This window comes from Syngnathoides biaculeatus, chromosome 17, assembly GCF_019802595.1.
Source record: "Syngnathoides biaculeatus isolate LvHL_M chromosome 17, ASM1980259v1, whole genome shotgun sequence".
NCBI classification, from domain to species: domain Eukaryota; kingdom Metazoa; phylum Chordata; class Actinopteri; order Syngnathiformes; family Syngnathidae; genus Syngnathoides; species Syngnathoides biaculeatus.
The window spans coordinates 11,119,670-11,138,424 of NC_084656.1; the positions used below are offsets into that span (position 1 = coordinate 11,119,670).

The 18,755-nt window shown below is 42.0% G+C and overlaps 1 protein-coding gene across 8 annotated transcripts in view; it reads left to right on the forward strand.

Moving 5' to 3' along the window:
* arhgap24 (Rho GTPase activating protein 24) overlaps positions 1-18,755 on the forward strand; it is a 57,076-nt gene that overhangs the window by 11,995 nt on the left and 26,326 nt on the right. For 6 of the 8 annotated variants that reach the window (XM_061801124.1, XM_061801122.1, XM_061801125.1 and 3 more), the window contains one exon: positions 8,961-9,048. In XM_061801124.1, coding sequence (XP_061657108.1) covers positions 8,961-9,048 — 88 coding nt within the window. Of the gene's footprint in view, positions 1-5,054; positions 5,151-8,960; positions 9,049-18,153; positions 18,553-18,755 lie in introns of those variants that run through there. The other 2 variants (XM_061801128.1, XM_061801129.1) reach the window with 2 other exon arrangements.

Consider the following 18,755-nt stretch of genomic DNA (forward strand, 5'->3'; position numbering starts at 1 on the left):
GTATGTGCTCCCTGTGCCTGCATCGGTTGTCTCCGTGCCCTCCGGCTTCCTCTCACCTCCCCAAAAACATGTATTAATTGGACCCTCTAAATTCTCCCTAAGTGTGATTGTGAGCGCAACTGTTGACTGTCTCCATGTGCTCTGCGATTGGCTGGCAACCAGTTCACCTCCTCCCCGATTACAGCTGGGATTGGCTACAGCAATCCTGCGACACTAGTGAGGATAAATAGCTTGGAAAATGAATGAATGAATCTTCTTCTTTTCCTTTCGGCTTGTCCCGTTAGGGGTCGCCACAGCGTGTCATCTTTTGCCATCTTAGCCTATCTCCTGCATCTTCCCCTCTAACCCCAACTGCCCTCATGTCTTCCCTCACCACATCCATAAACCTTCTCTTTGGTCTTCCTCTCGCTCTTTTGCCTGGGAGCTCCATCCTCAGCATCCTTCTACCAATATACTCACTCTCTCGCCTCTGAACATGTCCAAACCATCGAAGTCTGCTCTCTCGAATCTTGTCTCCAAAACATCCAGCTTTGGCTGTCCCTCTAATGAGCTCATTTCTAATCCTATCCAACCTGGTCACTCCGAGCGAGAACCTCAACATCTTCATTTCTGCCACCTCCAGTTCAGATTCCTGTTGTTTCTTCAGTGCCACTGTCTCTAATCCGTACATCATGGCCGGCCTCACCACTGTTTTGTAAACTTTGCCCTTCATCCTAGCAGACACTCTTCTGTCACAAAACACACCAGACACCTTTCGCCAGCTGTTCCAACCTGCTTGGACCCGTTTCTTCACTTCCTGACCACACTCTCCATTGCTCTGTATTGTTGACCCCAAGTATTTGAAGTCATCCACCCTCGCTATCTCTTCTCCCTGTAGCCTCACTCTTCCCCCTCTACTTTTCTCATTCACGCACATATCTTAAAATGAATGAATGAATAATCACTGAAAAAAGGTCAAATTGTGATATGGCGTGTGAAGACGTTAGATTGCATCACAATGGAATTACTGTCGCATCATAGTTGGAGTGTATCATTACGCGGTGATTGGAGTGAATTGAATGACTTGTAATCAGAATGAACTTCGTCATGTGGGGAATAGTGCTATATATAGGTTCTGTGTATCATGTATCATTTTACTGGCAGTTTATTAAGATATTGTATCAGCCTCAGCGATTGAGAAATACACCACTACTGTCAGCACACAGCTTGAAGAAGAAGTTTGAAAAGATTATGTTCTTGGTCGCTGCAAAAAGCTCTAGGAAGTATGAACAAAAAATATTCACTGAAGCGTATGTTTGTTAAAAATGTAAAAAAAAACATGGAAATGTAAATGATTAAAAATGGCACACAAAGGACCTTTTCATCCAAATTATATTTTTAAGTAAAATTGTGCTTTTTTCAAATACAGGGCAAATAATCAAACATTGTATGCTAGGTCTTGGGCTCCGATTCCCATTCGCCGATTGTTTGATGATCAGTGAATGTTTGAACGAGCCTGAACCTAAGTGACTCATGCAGACAACAGTGAGGCAATTTCTCAAGTGACTGTAACTAGGCAGCCGCTTGCAGGGAGCATGTGAAGACTGGACAAAAGCGCAGACAAACACACTTTTGGTTCTCATTACAAAGCAATATGTGGACAGAAATGGATTTATAATTGTTTCCATGTTTTTAGCACAACAAGACCCTCATTGTTCTTCAACTTGCTTCCTTTACTGGAGCTGAATAGAGATAAAGGAATAGAGATAAAGATGTCAATGTGTGTGGGATTGGCCGAAGACCAGTTCAGGTTGTACCCGGCTTGTACCCGGCTCTCGCGTGAAGTTAGATAGGATAGACAACAACATGGTCGCGACCCTAGTTAGGATAAATGGTATGGGAAATGGATGGACGAATTGATGTCAATGCATGCTTTGACCAACATAATGTAGCACACCACACACATAAGATTTCCTCTAATAATCATGAGTGCCCCCCCCATTTCTAACGTCTGTCATAAAACTGAAACACAGGGCCTCAAACAAAAGTAAAAAGCATAGTAGTAACTTAGTAGGGCAAGCTTCAGGCCACTTCCTAACTAGCTATCTTTTTGTTATAAGTCTCAATCACAGTTTTGACAATGGCTCGGTATTGAGAAGACTCGATAGGATTTGCGATTGTAAATATCGTGTCCCTAACCCTAACCCATCGAAACGGAGGTAGGACCCAAATGGAGGAGTCGGGAGATGCAGATGTAATTCGGGAAAAATGTTTATTGTTCCATGGTCGGGGATCGGGCAGGCAGTCAGGTGCAGCAGCGGTAGTCACGACGTCGGGCGTAGAGAGCAGGTCAGCGGGCAGACAGGAGTCAGTACACAGGAGAACGATCAAACAATCAGGCAGGAGTATCAAGGGAGTCAGGCTTACGGGGTCGGTCGGAGAACAGGCAGAGGTCGGTACACACGGGTTGTCGATCAGAGATACGGGAGTGCAGGAACGGGGCATGAGTTGCAACGATCTGGCGTCGGACCAGTCGTCCCCATTGTCCTATATACACTGGGGCCAATCAGTCAGCATGAGGCGCAGGTGTGTGCCTCCCAATCAGTGCAGCTGCACAGGCACCCGCACAGCCAGGGCTGGATCGGCAGGATCATGACATATAGAGCAGGTTAAGCATTTGCAATTATTGGCCCTGATCATTTAATGAGGAGATTGGAGAGGGGAAAAAATAATTCTTAACATTCCTCACCATAGGATAATCGGTCAATATATGCGGCATAGTGTAGTATGTGGGAAATAGCTATGTTATGTTAACTTCTGATTAAATCATGGTTCAAGTTTTTGGCCATAATTCCAAAAGGTTTGGCAGAAAGACAACACTGCTCATTACTAAAAGAACACACTACCTACAGTCAAGCAGGGTCATCATGCTTTGGGGCTGTTTTTCTTCACTAGGACCAGAGGCCAGAGAAGGTGGAAGGAATTATGAATAGTTGGAAATAACATCAGTGTTAGATCAAAACCTTTAGACGTCTGCTAGAAAAGTTGAAATAAACCTCTCCACCCCCAAAAAGTCTGAAAAAGCCTGAACAGCTGAAAATGGATCTGAGGTTTGTTAGAGGAACTTGAAATGGTGACAGGTGTGTAATGATAAATGGGAGTCCTTTTATCATGAGTTTTTAAAGCCCAAGTCTAATGCCTATAAACATTCTTAAAAAGATATTGTAATGAAAAATACAAATAATATTATTCACTTCAATGTCTATATGAAAAAATAAATATCAGTGGAGAGCACGTCGTCCATGTGCAAAGTTGCGGAAGTCTCTTTCGACATCCAAGTGGTAGCCATATTGGCTGCATCTTCTGTCCGTGACATCACAATGAGACATTGCCATTGAAAACATCCTGTGCCACCTACTATGGGAGACGAACACGCCCCTTCTGACACGAAAGCTGTTTTTGAAGAAAAGAACATCCCACAACCAAGTGAAGTGTATGGGGCAATATTACCCCATCGTTTCGAGCCATATTTAGATGATATGCGGATCACGGCCAAACCGGATGCGGCCAAACCACCTCCCTGCCCAATCCACCTCCATGCCAGCGATGAACAATGTGAGCGACGACGACGGCGCACACGAGCGACGACGACGGCACAGCTAAACCGCCTCCCCGTGTGGTCCGCATCGGGCCGCGGTGGCTCATCTCCGCCGTGAAAAAAAAGCAAAAAGCCATATACGTCAAAATCATGTTTGTGGCGATAAAAAAGGATGGGTCCATACCGGCTGCCTTTTTTGCATTAATAACATACTAAAAATCATGCATTCCATGACAGTGGACCTTTAAAGAGAGTTAATTCTGAACACAGCCACATTATAAGAGGTTGTCCACACTTGTGCAACTGCATTATCTCAGTTGTTGTTTTTTTTTTTTTTACGTAACCTTGAAATGTTTTATAAAGGTTATAGGTCAGATGATGGACAATGTTTTAAAATTATGCATCTTGGTCTCATTTTTCATCATAAAAACCTGGCATTTGCGCGAGGGTGTGTGAACTTTTTATCATCACTGCACCTACAAATACAATGCTCACTTGTGATCGAGACATTGCAGCAATTTTGATTTAATAACAAAGTCACTGTTGTTGAGCTTTTTTTTTTAAACTGCTGTTTCACGTTTACGCAATGCTGTGCTGAGGTATTGAGTCATGGTCTTGAGTTTAACAATGACGACCCGGCTATGCGCCGACGCATATGTACGGAATCACGAGTGACATTTAGGTATTCAACGGTAGCAATTGTCGAGAAGGCATTGTCGCTGCGAGGGGTCGTGTTGTGTCCCGCGCGCTCTGGAAGCCAAACCTCTTTGAGCAACGCATGGAATCCCAAGAATGGCAACCCGATGGAACCACGAGGTCACAAGCACTCGTTGGGTAACGGCACATGTGGGCTTAGCGTTGACATGCCATCTGCCTGCCTTCACTCGTCCACCAAGTTGCACGTCACTCACACTCAAATTTCATCGTACACAGGGCACGAACAGTGGTGGCATTCATTGGCTGCTCAGATTATTGCATATGAGCCTCGCTGTAGTGTGTCTGTGTCTGTGTATTACAGTATTGTTGAAAAATATTCTCCATTGTGTCTTATGTATTTTGTTTGGAAAGACAACACTGCAAGGTCTCATAGCCAGGATCTTTTCTCCGACCTTGACATTTTGCCGTGCCAATTGGTGCTCTGTTTTCAGTTGCAATGGAGAATGAATTATTAACGCCGTTATATTAATGCTGCTGTTGACCTTCAACACGACCGTCATCAGTGGACACAATGTTTGGTTCCATTAATACAACGTCAGTGTGTATTACGTGGCCAGTTGCCAGATAATATTACAGTTGGCAGGGGTCCGTGGACTAAAAGCAGTCCATTTTATTTCTGTACTATTCGTCTCATGTAGCTCAAATAGAGACTGTCCAGGTTTTGTAACTGTCTGCAAGTCCAACAACCAATGAATGGAAAAGTCCATCAGCTTTCTTCGTGCTCTGTTTTGTAAATCAAATTTAATTTCCATGACCTTAGGTAGGAACAGCCCAGCTGTGGGAATTTCAAGGAATGTGCAAGTGTCTTTCAGAGCGCTCTCAGAGTCCACTTTGAGCAGTTGCCTTCTTTTGAATGGTAAAATTTTATCCATTATCCATTATGTTGTACTCCCTAATCCTCTGTCTTTGATTTTCCTGTTTCTTCTATAACTGGCCAATCAATTATTCGTCTATCCTCCTTCAGACAATCAACTACTCATCTATTGGTTCCTTGTCTGCACTGCACATTCTAGGCAAGGAGCTGATTAGAGCTGATTAATACCGTCTACGCCCCAGACTGTATCCTGTCTGACTTCCAATTAGCTCTGTGTTTACCCTTCTACTTTGTCAACCAATCAACTCTTTTTTGACTGTCCTAATTCTATTGTGATGTCCAGTCAACTCCATCCCAAGGACCTTTTTGATGGCCACTCATCTCTTTACCTCCCCTACCACTTCAGTATCACCTCAGTAACTGCTTGTGTACCTTTGACTTTTGTTTCAACCAATCAGATCCTTTCCTATCGTGCTTCTTCAGGGTTAACCCAACACCTCGTTGCCATCAAGACTTCCTCTGTGACAGCCAAGAACTTCCTTACTTCTACTACGTCAGCATTGGAAAATCAGCTTCTAACTTTCCGTGATTCTTTTGTTTCAGCCAAATCTTCTGTGGACCACCTGTGAGCTCTCTCCCTACCCTCTTTAGTTTGGGTTGGCCACTCATTCTTTTGCTGACTCTACTCCTTCAGTTTCAGCGATTCAGCTCCTTAGTTATTCGCGCTTCTCCTGCGCAAGCATGGGGAGAACATGCAAACTCCACCCAGGCGGGGCTGGGATTTGAACCCCAGTCCTCAGAACTGTGAGGCCAATGCTCTAGCCAGTTCCCTGCCGCCCAGGAACTACCTTTTCCAGGAAAAATATATTTTTAGGTATCTTTATCAAATGTATTTTATTGATAGCACATATTTTCCCATTGACTAAAACGGATGAATTAAATGGGTTGAGAAATAAGCAAGTTACGACTAATTTTCAATGTACATGCATTGACTTTGACGGGAACATTGCCCCCACCAACACGGTCGGCATGTTGGCACATCTCTACAGTGTGCTTTGGTATCAATTTTTCACATTATACCTGTGATGTCACCACTACAGCTATTTGCTGACCAAACCTGTCCCAACCAATTCGATCCTCTTTCCTCCTTTCGTGTTGGCCATTGAGCTCCTTGTCTGCCCTGCTTCTCAGCTAACACCCAATCTGTTAACTACTCTGCCTCTTTAATGTCACCCAGTCATCACCTTGCCTACCATGTTTCAGTCAAAGTTACACTGTTGGAATAGTTAATGAGGAATATTCATCCTGCCTTCACATGTTGGTGGATCTAGGAAGGAAGCGCAAGAAATTCTGCTATACTTGCTGCATGGTAATTCAAAAAGAGAGTACTTTTTCCCTATTTATATAATATGAAAGTAAGTGACTGAAACATCAGGATCACTATATTTGAGCGAGTGTCACGTCTTTTTATAAGAGACCTTTGTCTAAACTTGCATTGTCCTGCACTGACCTTACAAGGAAGTAAATCCATAAGTTTAAAAGTCCACTTTGGGCTTAATGAGTCCCCCCACCAACTTTTTACAAGGTGAAACAAAGACTTTTTGCTGCACTCAAGCATCCAATGAGTTCTTTTTAAGTACATTAAAGTCATTTTTGGCAAGGATAAGACGAGGATTTTCTTAGTCCAACGTGATAAAATGTTAAATATTTTGCAATAACTCATCATTACTTTTATCCTTTTTGTGTTTAGACTACTTAAGTCAATGACAACTAGGAGGGAAGCCTTCTAACTCTTCTACCACAATGTTGTTGTTTTTTTCTACAACCACTTTGACAATGACTATTTTAAAACGATTTGTGAAGAAAACACTCATTGACATCTCCAGGGCTCCCACTGGGTTTGACTTCCTGACTCTGCAAGACCACTCAAGCTGGATGTCGGTAATTAGCGGATATAAAAAAGGGGGTTTAGTGATGATCACTCAGGCAACGACTAATGACCAATGACTTAGATTTCGCCAACTCTTATTAATGTGCTTGAAAATTGGATTTAAAAAATGTCCTTGGCAGGATTTTGCACCCTGGAAATCATATCTCTTTTCCAAGGAACATTTCCTTAAGTGGGTGTAACTTTTGCCATGCTCCAAATTAATATGTTGGAAAATGCGTGACTTGGTTTCTGTGTGGACATTTTTTTTTTTTTACAAATTCCTATGAATATCTAAGGTATAATGACAAAAATAAGGTATCATGATTGCTCTCCCAGAGGTCTCCCCTCAACCGAAAATTTAGCTCTGTACCGCCGCTGAGGATGTTTTCATCTCTTTTATGATTACAGAAAAACTATTGAACCGAGTTCCACTAAACTTTGTGTTATGGTGGGATACACGGCAAGTAAATGCAGATGTGGTATTTCTTTCTTTCCATCAACTGATGACCTTCTTTTCCTCATATGAGCTGACCTTATTGGAACATGATTATTTTGCCAATAAATCCCACACTCAAGATAGCCGATTAACTAAAACTGACAGTCAAATTTATCTCGGGGTATGTTTAGCGCTCAACTTGTAACAACTTGAAATGCGCAGCTTGCAGATTACGATGAAATGACACATGCAACGTATCCCACCAGGCATTTCTTCTTCTTGTTTGCCTTTCAGCTTGTCCCGATTAGGGGTCGCCACAGTGTGTTATCTTTTTCCATCGAAGCCTATCTCGTGAATCTTCCTCACTAACACCCACTGTCTTCATGTCCTCCCTCACACATCCATCAACCTTTTCTTTGGTCTTGCTCTCGCTTTTTTGCCTGGAAGATCCATCCTCAGCACCCTTCTACCAATATACTCACTGTCTCGCCTCTGGACATGTCCAAACCATCTAAGTCGGGTATCTCTCACCTTGCCTCCAAAACATCCAACTTTGGCTGTCCCTCGAATGAGCTCATTGATAAGCCTATCTAACCTGTTCATACCAAGCGAGAACCTCAGCATCTTCATTTCTGCCACCTCCAGCTCTGCTTCCTGTTTTCTCTTCAATGCCACCGTCTCTAATCCGTACATCATTGCCGGCCTCACCACTGTTTTATAAACTTTGCCCTTCATCCTAGCAGAGACTCTTCTGTCACATATCCCACCAGGCATTTGACACGGTATAAAAAGTTATTTAGCTTATGTGAACGTTCAACCAATGAGGATAAAATGCCTTTGCCTTGAAATTTGCGCAGAGGACGACTTGCTTTGCACTTTTCATGCTAAAATGTCCACATTACGACTAAAGCAGATCTCTTTAACACACGTGTCACAGTTTCAGCTCTCATTTTTGTATTTTTGGAACATTGTCATTACAGTATCCCCCCTTTAATGACTGCTCAGACATAGCAACAATATACAGACCTTAAAAAAAAACTTGGTCGTTGTGGTCAGGCTTGAGCACAGCAAACAAAAGGCCATAACGGTAGAGGTCAGTGGGCGTTGTGGCTTAAAAGTATGGAGCAACTATCACATGAAACGTCCTGGGTCTGTCTAATTTTTTTTACAGCTCCTTTGCTCTAAAATCACCTCATTTGGGACCTCAGGTATGTTTTCCAGTACTTCCTGGTTGTCACAGTTACAGCCCATTAAAGTGCCTGGAACCTGGACTCCCCTCTGATCATGTTAATGCTGTCACTAACCCGCAGCTTGTCTGCATTAGCATGAACTATGCCGCTGACCTCTGGATTTGGCACCGCAGGGTATTTTAAAACTCACACGTTGGTCCAAATGGCCATAAAGTAGGTCAGGATTTAATCCTGGCAGTTTAGGCCCAAAACACTCACAGCGTGGGACTGAAATGTTCTGTTTTGTTCTTCCGCAGGGAGCCATTTTCCTACCCGGCAACAAAGTTACAGAGCATCCGAGCAGTGGCGATGAAGCGGGAAAATATCTTTTTGAAGTCCTTCCAGGTAGGACAAAAACTCTCTAAATCATGGAATTGAATAGCAACGTTAATGGAGTTGACTTAAAAAATAGAGGAGGTCTGCATTCAGATTGCAATTACATGATAATACCAGCAGGTTGTATAATGTATAAAAAGACCAATTCCGTATCATTAGTATGGTAGAATTTAATATTTTTAAGATTTGACAATGTCAAAATGGGCTTCTGATAATACCTCCAAAGGTGGAAAAGTGCCCAGCCACCTTTGTCTCTGTACTCTTGGTATAGAAGAACAGTGACAATGAATAAAGGCAGGGAAAAAAAAAAGGATTTTACAGTACTTCCTCCAGAGGTCCAAAATTGATAGATAACCTTTTCCCCTCCAATCTTATGGTGTTGTTCTTTATACAGAATGATGACACTGAATGTAGCAGGGAAAACGCCACCTTACGCAGGCAGTCTGAAACTTCACATCCCAATTGCGATATTGCTGAATTCCCTTCTACACAGAAACACTCCAGGTGTCTGATACGACCCCACCAGGTGGGAAAACAAAACGAGGTTGACTTTATCCCCCGTTCAGTGTCTTTTAATAAGGAAAAGCAACTCGAAAAACAAAAGCGTGACTGTAGTTCCGGCTACATAGCAGCAAAATGCTGATATACGGTTTTCAGGCTTATTATTGTGATTGTCATTTTCAGTGTACATCTACAATGCATCATACTGAGAACAGTTTTTCATATTGTGGTTACCTGACTGCAGCTACACAAGATGGAAAATATATGTAAAGTGTATATTCCCGTGTTATGCTCTGAGGCTTAAAAAAGAGATAATTGGGATGTTTGTAGCTTGTTTTTGCTTTAGACAAGTGAAACTACATAAGGCCACTCCCAGAATAATTTAGGAAATAGGCGGAGTGTGACCCAATACTGCTGTCAGAAGGATTTTTTTTTTTAAACATAGTGTGAGAAACACTGAGTATGCAGTTTTATTTTTCTTTTGTTTTTTTAAGCAATCACATATTCAGTCTCACTTCATTTTTTTCCAAGTGTCACAATACAGGGTGTTTTGGATAGAATATGTGGCCCTAGCATGGACTCCACCAATAACCTTTATACCTCCCCCAGTGTTCTACCAGCTTTGTAGAATGTATATATGTATACCAGCCATGACAGCATTCCACTGCAAAGTACCTCCTTGGCTCAGCTTGGCCCGCTTACTCTTGGAGCAGTTTGTTTTGACTTCTCGATAGTACTGCAGGAAACTGTGGAAACCATTTTGCATTGATCTCATCAGTCAGAACGAAACACACCAGCAAAGAAATGGATGAGAACAAGGTGTCCTTTATTTACTTCTCAGTAAGGAGACACAGTTGATCCAAGAGGATGTGTTGTGGCAAAGTTTAAACTGTGGCATATAATGCTTAAAGGGGAATTCCGCTGGTTTGCTTGAACAATGTATCCAATAGGTCATGTAATATGTACTCTATTTTGACAATGTGATATTAAATCCGCTCTCATTTAATAGGGTTTTGAGAAGATTTTTATCGACAATTGCGAATTTTCCAGTGCGATGCCATTTTCACGAATCACATGACCTATGCGCGTGGATGTTATGTGTGACGTTGGGTTCCAAACGCTCAGTTACATGGGACACCGTTATGCCCAGCGCTGATTTCTTGGATTTATCCTCATCTGATGAAGAAATAGCAGTATCAGTTGATCGGGAATATGGAGGAATACTTCCATACACAGCAGTGAGCGGCTCCGCAACTCGGCCGCTCGGTTGATCGGGAAGACGGCGGAATAGTTCCATACACAGCCATGAGCAGCACAGCTCCTGGGCTCGGGGGAGCCCTGAGCTCGCTCCACGGCAAGCGAGCTCCGGGGCTCGTTGAGCGAGCTCACGGTGCGCGGCTGTGTATGGAAGTATTCCTCCGTCTTCCCGATCAACCGATACTGCTATTTCTTCATCAGATGAGGATGAATCTGAGAAATGAGTGCTGGGCATAATGGTGTCCCCTGTAATCGAGCCTGAAAATTCGTAAGTGTCGATAAAAATCTTCTCAAAACACTATTAATTGAGAGATGATTTAACATCACATTGTCAAAATAGAGTACATATTACATGACCTATTGGATACATTGTTAATGCAAACGAGTGGAATTCCCCTTTAAAGTGTCCATGCCAAGCAAACATTAGCATGCAGGAGTTATTTTTGTCATTTCTAGCTGCGAAGCCTCAAATGTTAAGACGATGAATCTGCTCAAATATTGAGCTAGAAAAGCATTAGCAACATCATTCTCATGTGTCATCTACATTTTTTCCCCCTAATGATAGAAAATTTGTTTTCCATTGCCTGCCTACGTTGGGTTCCTCCGCCCTCAGCAAACTACCAGGACTGTTTATGCCACCCTGAATCCAGAAAACATGTCTTGTTATGAGGAGGTGAATAAAGAAGTCTCAGAGAAGAGGGAATGAAAGGAAAAAGCACAACACATTTATTCCACTGCTTTGCTGCCATGCAGAACACAGAACGGGAAGTGATGAGGGCGGCACGGGGAGGGAGAGGTTTACGGGGGCATATGTTGATGACTTTCCGAGGAAAAGGGAGAAACTTGTACAGAGATGTCTTGTCTCACAGCTTGGTGTCGCCCAAGGGCTGGAATAACACGACTTTGTATTTTTGACTCTTTTCAGCAAAGTTTCGGAAAACTTTCGCAAATTCACCTGCGCTTGCTCGAAAGATGCCTCCCTGTGCATGTTGATCTCATCTTTCTTCTTATTCCTACATCTGGATAAGTGTTTCACGTATGCACGGTTGAAGACGGGAGAAGATGGTTAACGGAAAGCAAATGTTTAGACTACAATCCCATTTCGGTCTTTATCCCGCCGCTAACTGTCTGCCAAACGTGCAATGCAACGGTGACATTCTAATCATGTTGGAACAAGCTGGCCAGGTGTTGAGCTGAAGAGGGAAGACATTGAATGTGTACAGTATACATACATTACCAGATTTGTACTTGTAAAGTCTTCCAAAGTCTTTTGCCGACCTATTGAAGAAAAAGAAAGGAAAAACTCTCATCCTCCTTGTACTGCTTGAGCAAGCCAACGTTTTCTGTTATTATATTCTGGGAAACTGTTATGTTCGGACTTGAGTGGTAGTGTCAAAGCTGCAACAGAGGCAGGATGACATCTCGGCGTAAGGGAATCCAAATTTAAGCATCATCATCACATACAGAGACAAAGTCGACCTAGGAATTTTCCGCCTTTGAAGGTAGTTGCAGATGTAATCATTACAGGGAGATCACTGTGTATAAGGCAATCTTCCAATGCTGGAACGATTTTTGTCACTGGCAAGGAATGGGGTAAAAAGCGGACCCAGTAATCTTGTTCATCTTTTACACTGCCATAAAAGTTTCCATTTTCTTATATCAATGTCTTTGTAAAGAACACCACCATAGAAAAATGCGAGGGTGGATGAACCAAGCCGAGCAGTTTTCTGCCTTCTAAAGAGCCTTAAAAGAGGCGGGACCTCAGTAGTTTGTAAGGGAATTCCGTAATGCTAAAATGGTGGGATGAAGTTTGAAACCCTATACTGACTTCTCTTACTCTCTTGTGTTGAAAGCAATTGTCGCCGTATGAATGTGCGGGAAGAAGTGTTTTATAGCGTATGCTGTATATAATTATCCAACTAAGGGGAGGATGCAGTGTCGATATATTACCTTTCCTGGGTCCTGTTTAAACCTGAAGTCCTTTTTATGTCAGATCTTTGCAGTACTGTGTCTCTGTGTGAAAGTGAAATGACTTCAATCTTACTTTCCACATACCCATATCCCACATCAAAACATCCCGCTGATGGGGATCGGGGCTTGACTTTTTTTTTTTTATCTGGTTCATCTGTCGTGGTATGTCAGGTATGTGTTAGCTTAGGAAAACAACGAGCAATGGTAGTCTTCTTACTGTTCTTAAAGGAGATGTGTTACTGAATGTTTTTTTACTCCCCTCATAGTTTAAAGCATTTGTCTGAATATATCTGTGAAATGCATTTGATAGATAGATAGATCGATAGATAGATAGATAGATAGATAGATAGATAGATAGATAGATAGATAGATAGATAGATAGATAGATAGATAGATAGATAGATAGATAGATAGATAGATAGATAGATAGATAGATAGATATGAACTAATAACTCAACACATGCGTTTGGCATTATTGACCAGGTGGCATTATACTACAATTGTGTGGCTGTAAGCTTAGACGATTTTCACAACCAAGTCACTCAGTAAAGTAGAGTAATATGAGTCATTATTCAAAGTGAGTAAAGAATATACTCTTTTCCTGTGAGTATTATACTATTGTCTGTCTACATGTGTTGATGCACAATTTGTGGTCAAATACCTGTTGCTAAACCTTTTATTAAACAACCATATGGATATTGTTTGTTAACCGTCTTTGGCATTTTGCATTGTGTATTAGCATTACACTAGGGGACATTCAAAGAAGTGCGGTTGTTTTAAATGCACATTTTGTAGGTTGCTTTGTGTTATGGTTAGTTTGCACTGAACGTCGACAGGGGGTGCCAGCAACTCAAGGCATTTTAAAAAAAATATAGCAGTGTGTTGTTTGTTGTGAAACTACCGTAATTTCCGTCCTACAAGCCATGAATACACTTGCTTTCAATCCTGCACTTTATGCGATGATGCGGCTAATTTGTGTTTTATTTTTCTTACGGCCACAAGGGGGCACTCTTGCTGAAAAGGTAAGAATGAGACTGGTGGAATATATGTGCCAAGGAAGTGACTTTTACTGGCCCTGTTAGCGCTGTGCTAGCGTATTGCTGCTGTGTTACTGACGTGTCTCAGTGATATTTACCGGTAAATTTTATTCGAACCGACCCTGTTAGCGTTAACGTTAGCGCTAGCATTACCACTAGGGTTAAACTCTTTCTGTGTACCATCTTTCTTTGAAAATACCTCGTGTTTGGATGTGGTTTCAATGTTGGCACTTGTGGTTTTTACACAGCTGCGGCGTATGTGTGTACCAGACGGTATTTCCTTTACAAATGTACTCGATGAGGGTTGTAACCAGGTGAGCTCTGTAGGCCGGGAATTACGGTAGTTGAGTTCACTCTAATCTAATTCTTGCTTGAAATCCAAAGTAAAAAAAAAAAAAAAAAAATCTGGCATGTGGTGGTTATCTCGAAAAGCAAAAAATTCAGGTTTTCATAAGTTAAGGTACCGGTGTACTTCACATCAAGTTCTAATAATTTCTGCAAGACAAAAAGTCACATGTCATACAAGATGAAGGATTTGCTTAGTCTGTCCATGGAGCAGGCCAATGCCATCATGCAGGTCAGGTCATTGAAGTTGCTCCTCATCCTGGAGATGATGCCGTGCAGCAGATGCTGAGGATTGTCCATGATGGGAAGAACCTTGTTTTTTAAAAAATACATCAAGGATTCAAACTCTTTATACTCTTTATTTGTTGTGACATTTAAGTTAACTCAATTCAATTGGCTGACTCTATCTCATGCAAGTGAGCATCTGTATCCAAAATACTACTCCACTTCAGATCACACAAAATTTCACACTTGATGGGTGGGCAGATCCCACTACAACATTTGTGTGCGACACCCCGATTCTCATTACTTTATCCCTGAAAAGAGATGCGATTCCTCAGCACAGGAAGAGCTCCCTGCTGTGTTGTCCTGACAGTTTGATGATAAATGTCCAAACTGTTTGGCTGGGTCTGGTGTGAGTTCACTATGTCACAACGTCTCCCCCTTCATTCCTTTCCCGTTCCTCGATTCATGAGAGGCCTTTGTGGGTTCGGTTGCCGTGCATAGGAGAGCAATAAAATCTGTTTACAGCAAGAGGTTGGAAAGTTACAAGTCTCTCTTGAGTTTTCATTCCAAATTAAAAGTCAGTTGAACTCAGTAAGCCTCATTTTGTCTTATATGACAGACTAAAAGGGTAAATAAAGTAGAGGGTGCCCTTTTGTGGACATTTTAGGTACTGCAGCCTTTATGGGAAAAGAAAGCAAAGCATATTCGAATTGCAAGAATTCGTCACAGAGGATGTCATGCATGATTCATTCAATTGTTGTACAAAATACATTTTATGAGACTGTGAATGCTTTTAGGAAGACAGTATCCAACAGTAATGAATCTACTAGGTTAAAATGTCCAGTCAATAGCATTTGACATTTTTATTTTCAACGTACAGGATGATTTTTAGTTTTGAATTACGGAAGCAATTCTTCCGTGGTCATATCATGTCTCCGGTTCAGATGAATGGATTCAAGCCTCGGTGGGTTAATCAATAAACTATACCATTCAGTGTGAGCTGTGGGGGGCACATTTACAAGTGAAAAAAATCCACACAAAATGGTCAAATTTTGGGGGTGAAAAATATTTACTCTAGCAATTCTAGTTGAGAACAATACAGTTGATGAACAATTTGGGTTATGTCCAAAATTATGGGAGAAAACTTAGTTGCATCTTACTTTCGGTTTGTCAATGGTCTTAGTATGGAAGACCAGATGGCTCTATGTTGTGCTTCTACTCACGCTCCATGACAATCACTGACCTCATGCATCACTCCATGGTTGAAAATTCAAAACTCGTTGTTTGCTCAGCGGTGAAAGGCACAAATCTGTTCTTGACAGTTCTCCCTCCACATCCTTGATTTATTCATTCATACATTTTGTTGTCTGTTATTGACATGTTAAAAGAAGTCCAGAAATCCTTTTATTGTTGTTGACAGTATGTAATTTGTTGAACTGTAGCATCTGTTTAAGTAACACAATGAACAGTTAATGTCCATGTAATCAAATCAATATAATTATCCGCATAGAGACACCATTGTGTTGTAGGACACTAGCTAATAAACATACTTACCTGGTAACCATATTGGCAGGGGCAACATTACCATAGAATTCCATGCATGGACATTGAAATAAAGTCCTACCTTGATCATTTATGAGGGTTACTGTTTTGTCAAATCTAAAGTGCATCTGAAAAATGACGTTTAAAAAAAATCATAAGAAACGTGCAGCAATGTGACGTCCTGCTTTCGGAATCTTTATTTTTTTATATATATACTAAAATAGACAACTTTCCTAGATCAGTTTTTTTTTTTGTACCAAAACCCAACCGTCGATACAGCCATTATCTGAGCCACTTATCCTCACATGTGTCAAAAGACAAAATCAACTGATGAATCATAAAGGAAAAAGATTACACAATTTATTATAGAATATAGGACCCAATCAGGAGCTGCAGTCCTCTGACCTTTCCCCTCCTGAGTTAAACTTAATAAGCAAAAAAAAAAAAAAAAAATGTAATCATGTTTACTTAGTATTTTATTTCATGAAAATCTATCCGTCCACGTTTTTAGCCACTCATCCTCACCAGGGTTGCGGGGATTGCTGGAGCCTATCCCAGCAGTCAACGGGCAGGAGGCAGGGTACACCTCGAACTGGTTGCCAGCCAATCGCAGGGCACATCGAGACAGCCGCACTCACAATCACACCTAGGGGCAATTTAGAGTGTCCAATTAATGTTGCATGTTTTTGGGATGTGGGAGGAAACCGGAGTACCCGGAGGAAACCCAGGATTGAACCCCAGACCTCATAACTGTGAGCCCAATGCTTTCCATCTGATCCACCATGCTGCCTTACATATTAATATCTTGTCTTGTTTTTTATAAACCAAGATAGTTCAAACCACTCACTGATTTGAAAAAAAAAAAAAAAAAAAAAAAAAGAAAAAGTCTAACTTAATTTTGAGGCTGGAATTGATTAATTGCATCTCCAGTCATTTCAATGGGAAACATTACCTTGGTTTAAGAACAATTCAGATTACAGAACGTATTGAGTTCATAACCCAAGATTCCAATGTATTTTTTCCCCATCCGCATTCCGATAAAGTGCATTCCAAACCGTCTTCTTCCTGTCTTGTTTGCGTTGTGTGAGAACGTGGCCTCCAGAAGTAGAAATTTACAACGGGAAGTCCAGATGGCTTACATAACAGCCAAATTGAGGGGTTCACTATTTGACCGTCAGACTCATATTGCAACAAGCCTGCATATCCACACGCACACTCCACTCCTCATACGCATCCGGCTGGCCAGGTCACATTTTTTTGATCTGTTTGTCCGACACTTGAATGTTTACACCACCGGTATGTAAACTGGTCCCTGCTGCATAAATATTTGGATGTCTCCCTGTTTCCTTTCCACGTTTGGGCTCCAACAACTTATTACTGGCGCTGGTGAGCCTCTGTTTTTATTGATTTTTTTTGTCAGCAGGGGCACGTGAATTATTTTTTTGGGGTAGATCCTAGATTTGTATGGAATCCATCCATCCATCAATTTTTTGGTTTTATCTTTTCCATACCGCTTAACCTCACTAGGGTCGCAGGGGTTGCTGGGTTCCGATTCTTACTGACTCCCGGCAAGAGGCGGGGTATGCCCTGAATTGGTCGCCGGTCAATCACAAGGCACATATAAACAAAAAACTCACATTCAGACTTACAGGCAATTTAGAGTCTTGAATTTTTTTTTCAATTTTTAATTGCTTTTTCAACCTTTTCCCCCACTGCAGTATAAAGTGTGGATCCTTAACTTTTGCGACATTTCCATTTCTTATTAAAAACGCACGACAGAAGTCAGGTATGTGAAGGACATAGGTATCTATTAAGGTTTGCAATTTGGACCTGATCCAAATTATGATTACTCATTCTTAGTCTGTGTTCCACTGGATTGCTCTGACAGCGTATCGATCACCCTTGAAAGCCAGATAAAGTGATAAAAGGGACCATTGAGGAGATTGAAAAAAAGATATGTGGGTCATCAGGAATCCTCCTGTGAGCACAATAAAGCCCAGGTTCTTACCCCGTTTTACCCTATCAGTAGCAGCAGCAGCCTCGGATACCCTGCAAGTCTGTATTTATAGAGCTCTGTGGATGAGTCATTTGGCCAAGTGCCTGCTCCTGGTCTGCCAAATTTACAGGTCTCCAGTGTGGGGAGGGCTGCTTGATTTACGACACGACTCCCTCGCTGCAGCCCTCAATCCCGCCCTCCCCTTCTCTGCACCGGCTTCCAGCCTCCCCGCCTCTCTAACTTCCCTCAGAGACAAGCAATGTGCGCCACCTTCCCTCTGTCTCTCTGTTCCGGAGGCAAAAAAAAAAAAAAAAGTTTCTGGGAAGGAAGGACTTCCTGAGTGGAAGGCGGACTAACCTCGGCCTGACCTCGCATATGCCGAGTTCTGCAATGAAGTTTCTCTCACCGGTGAGGGTTGCATGAAGTACGAAGACGTAAAGTTGCAAAGAGGAGAAGGTGGACAAGAGTCGTAGTTGGGCAAAGACGCATGAGTCTTGTGTTAGAGACAGAAGGCGGCGTATCTATTTGTAGTGTGGGACAGGAACCCATGAAGAAGTGGGATTGGCAGGCAGGGGGTCAGCGACAGGAACGACGGGGCTCATCTATGTCTACAGCACATGGACCTTAACTTCAACCCAGGTCTGTCACTTTGAGTAATGTCTGCAGACAGGTTTACGTTCAGTTGGGTCTCTTTTATACCTCGTATAATTAGACTTTGGACTAGTTAAAGTTAGAAATAGACTGATGTGCGGAAGGAGACCAGTCATCTGTGAAGCTAAATTACAGACGATGTATGGTGTTTTTAGTGGAAACAAATTATAGAATATTTTTTGTGCTTACAG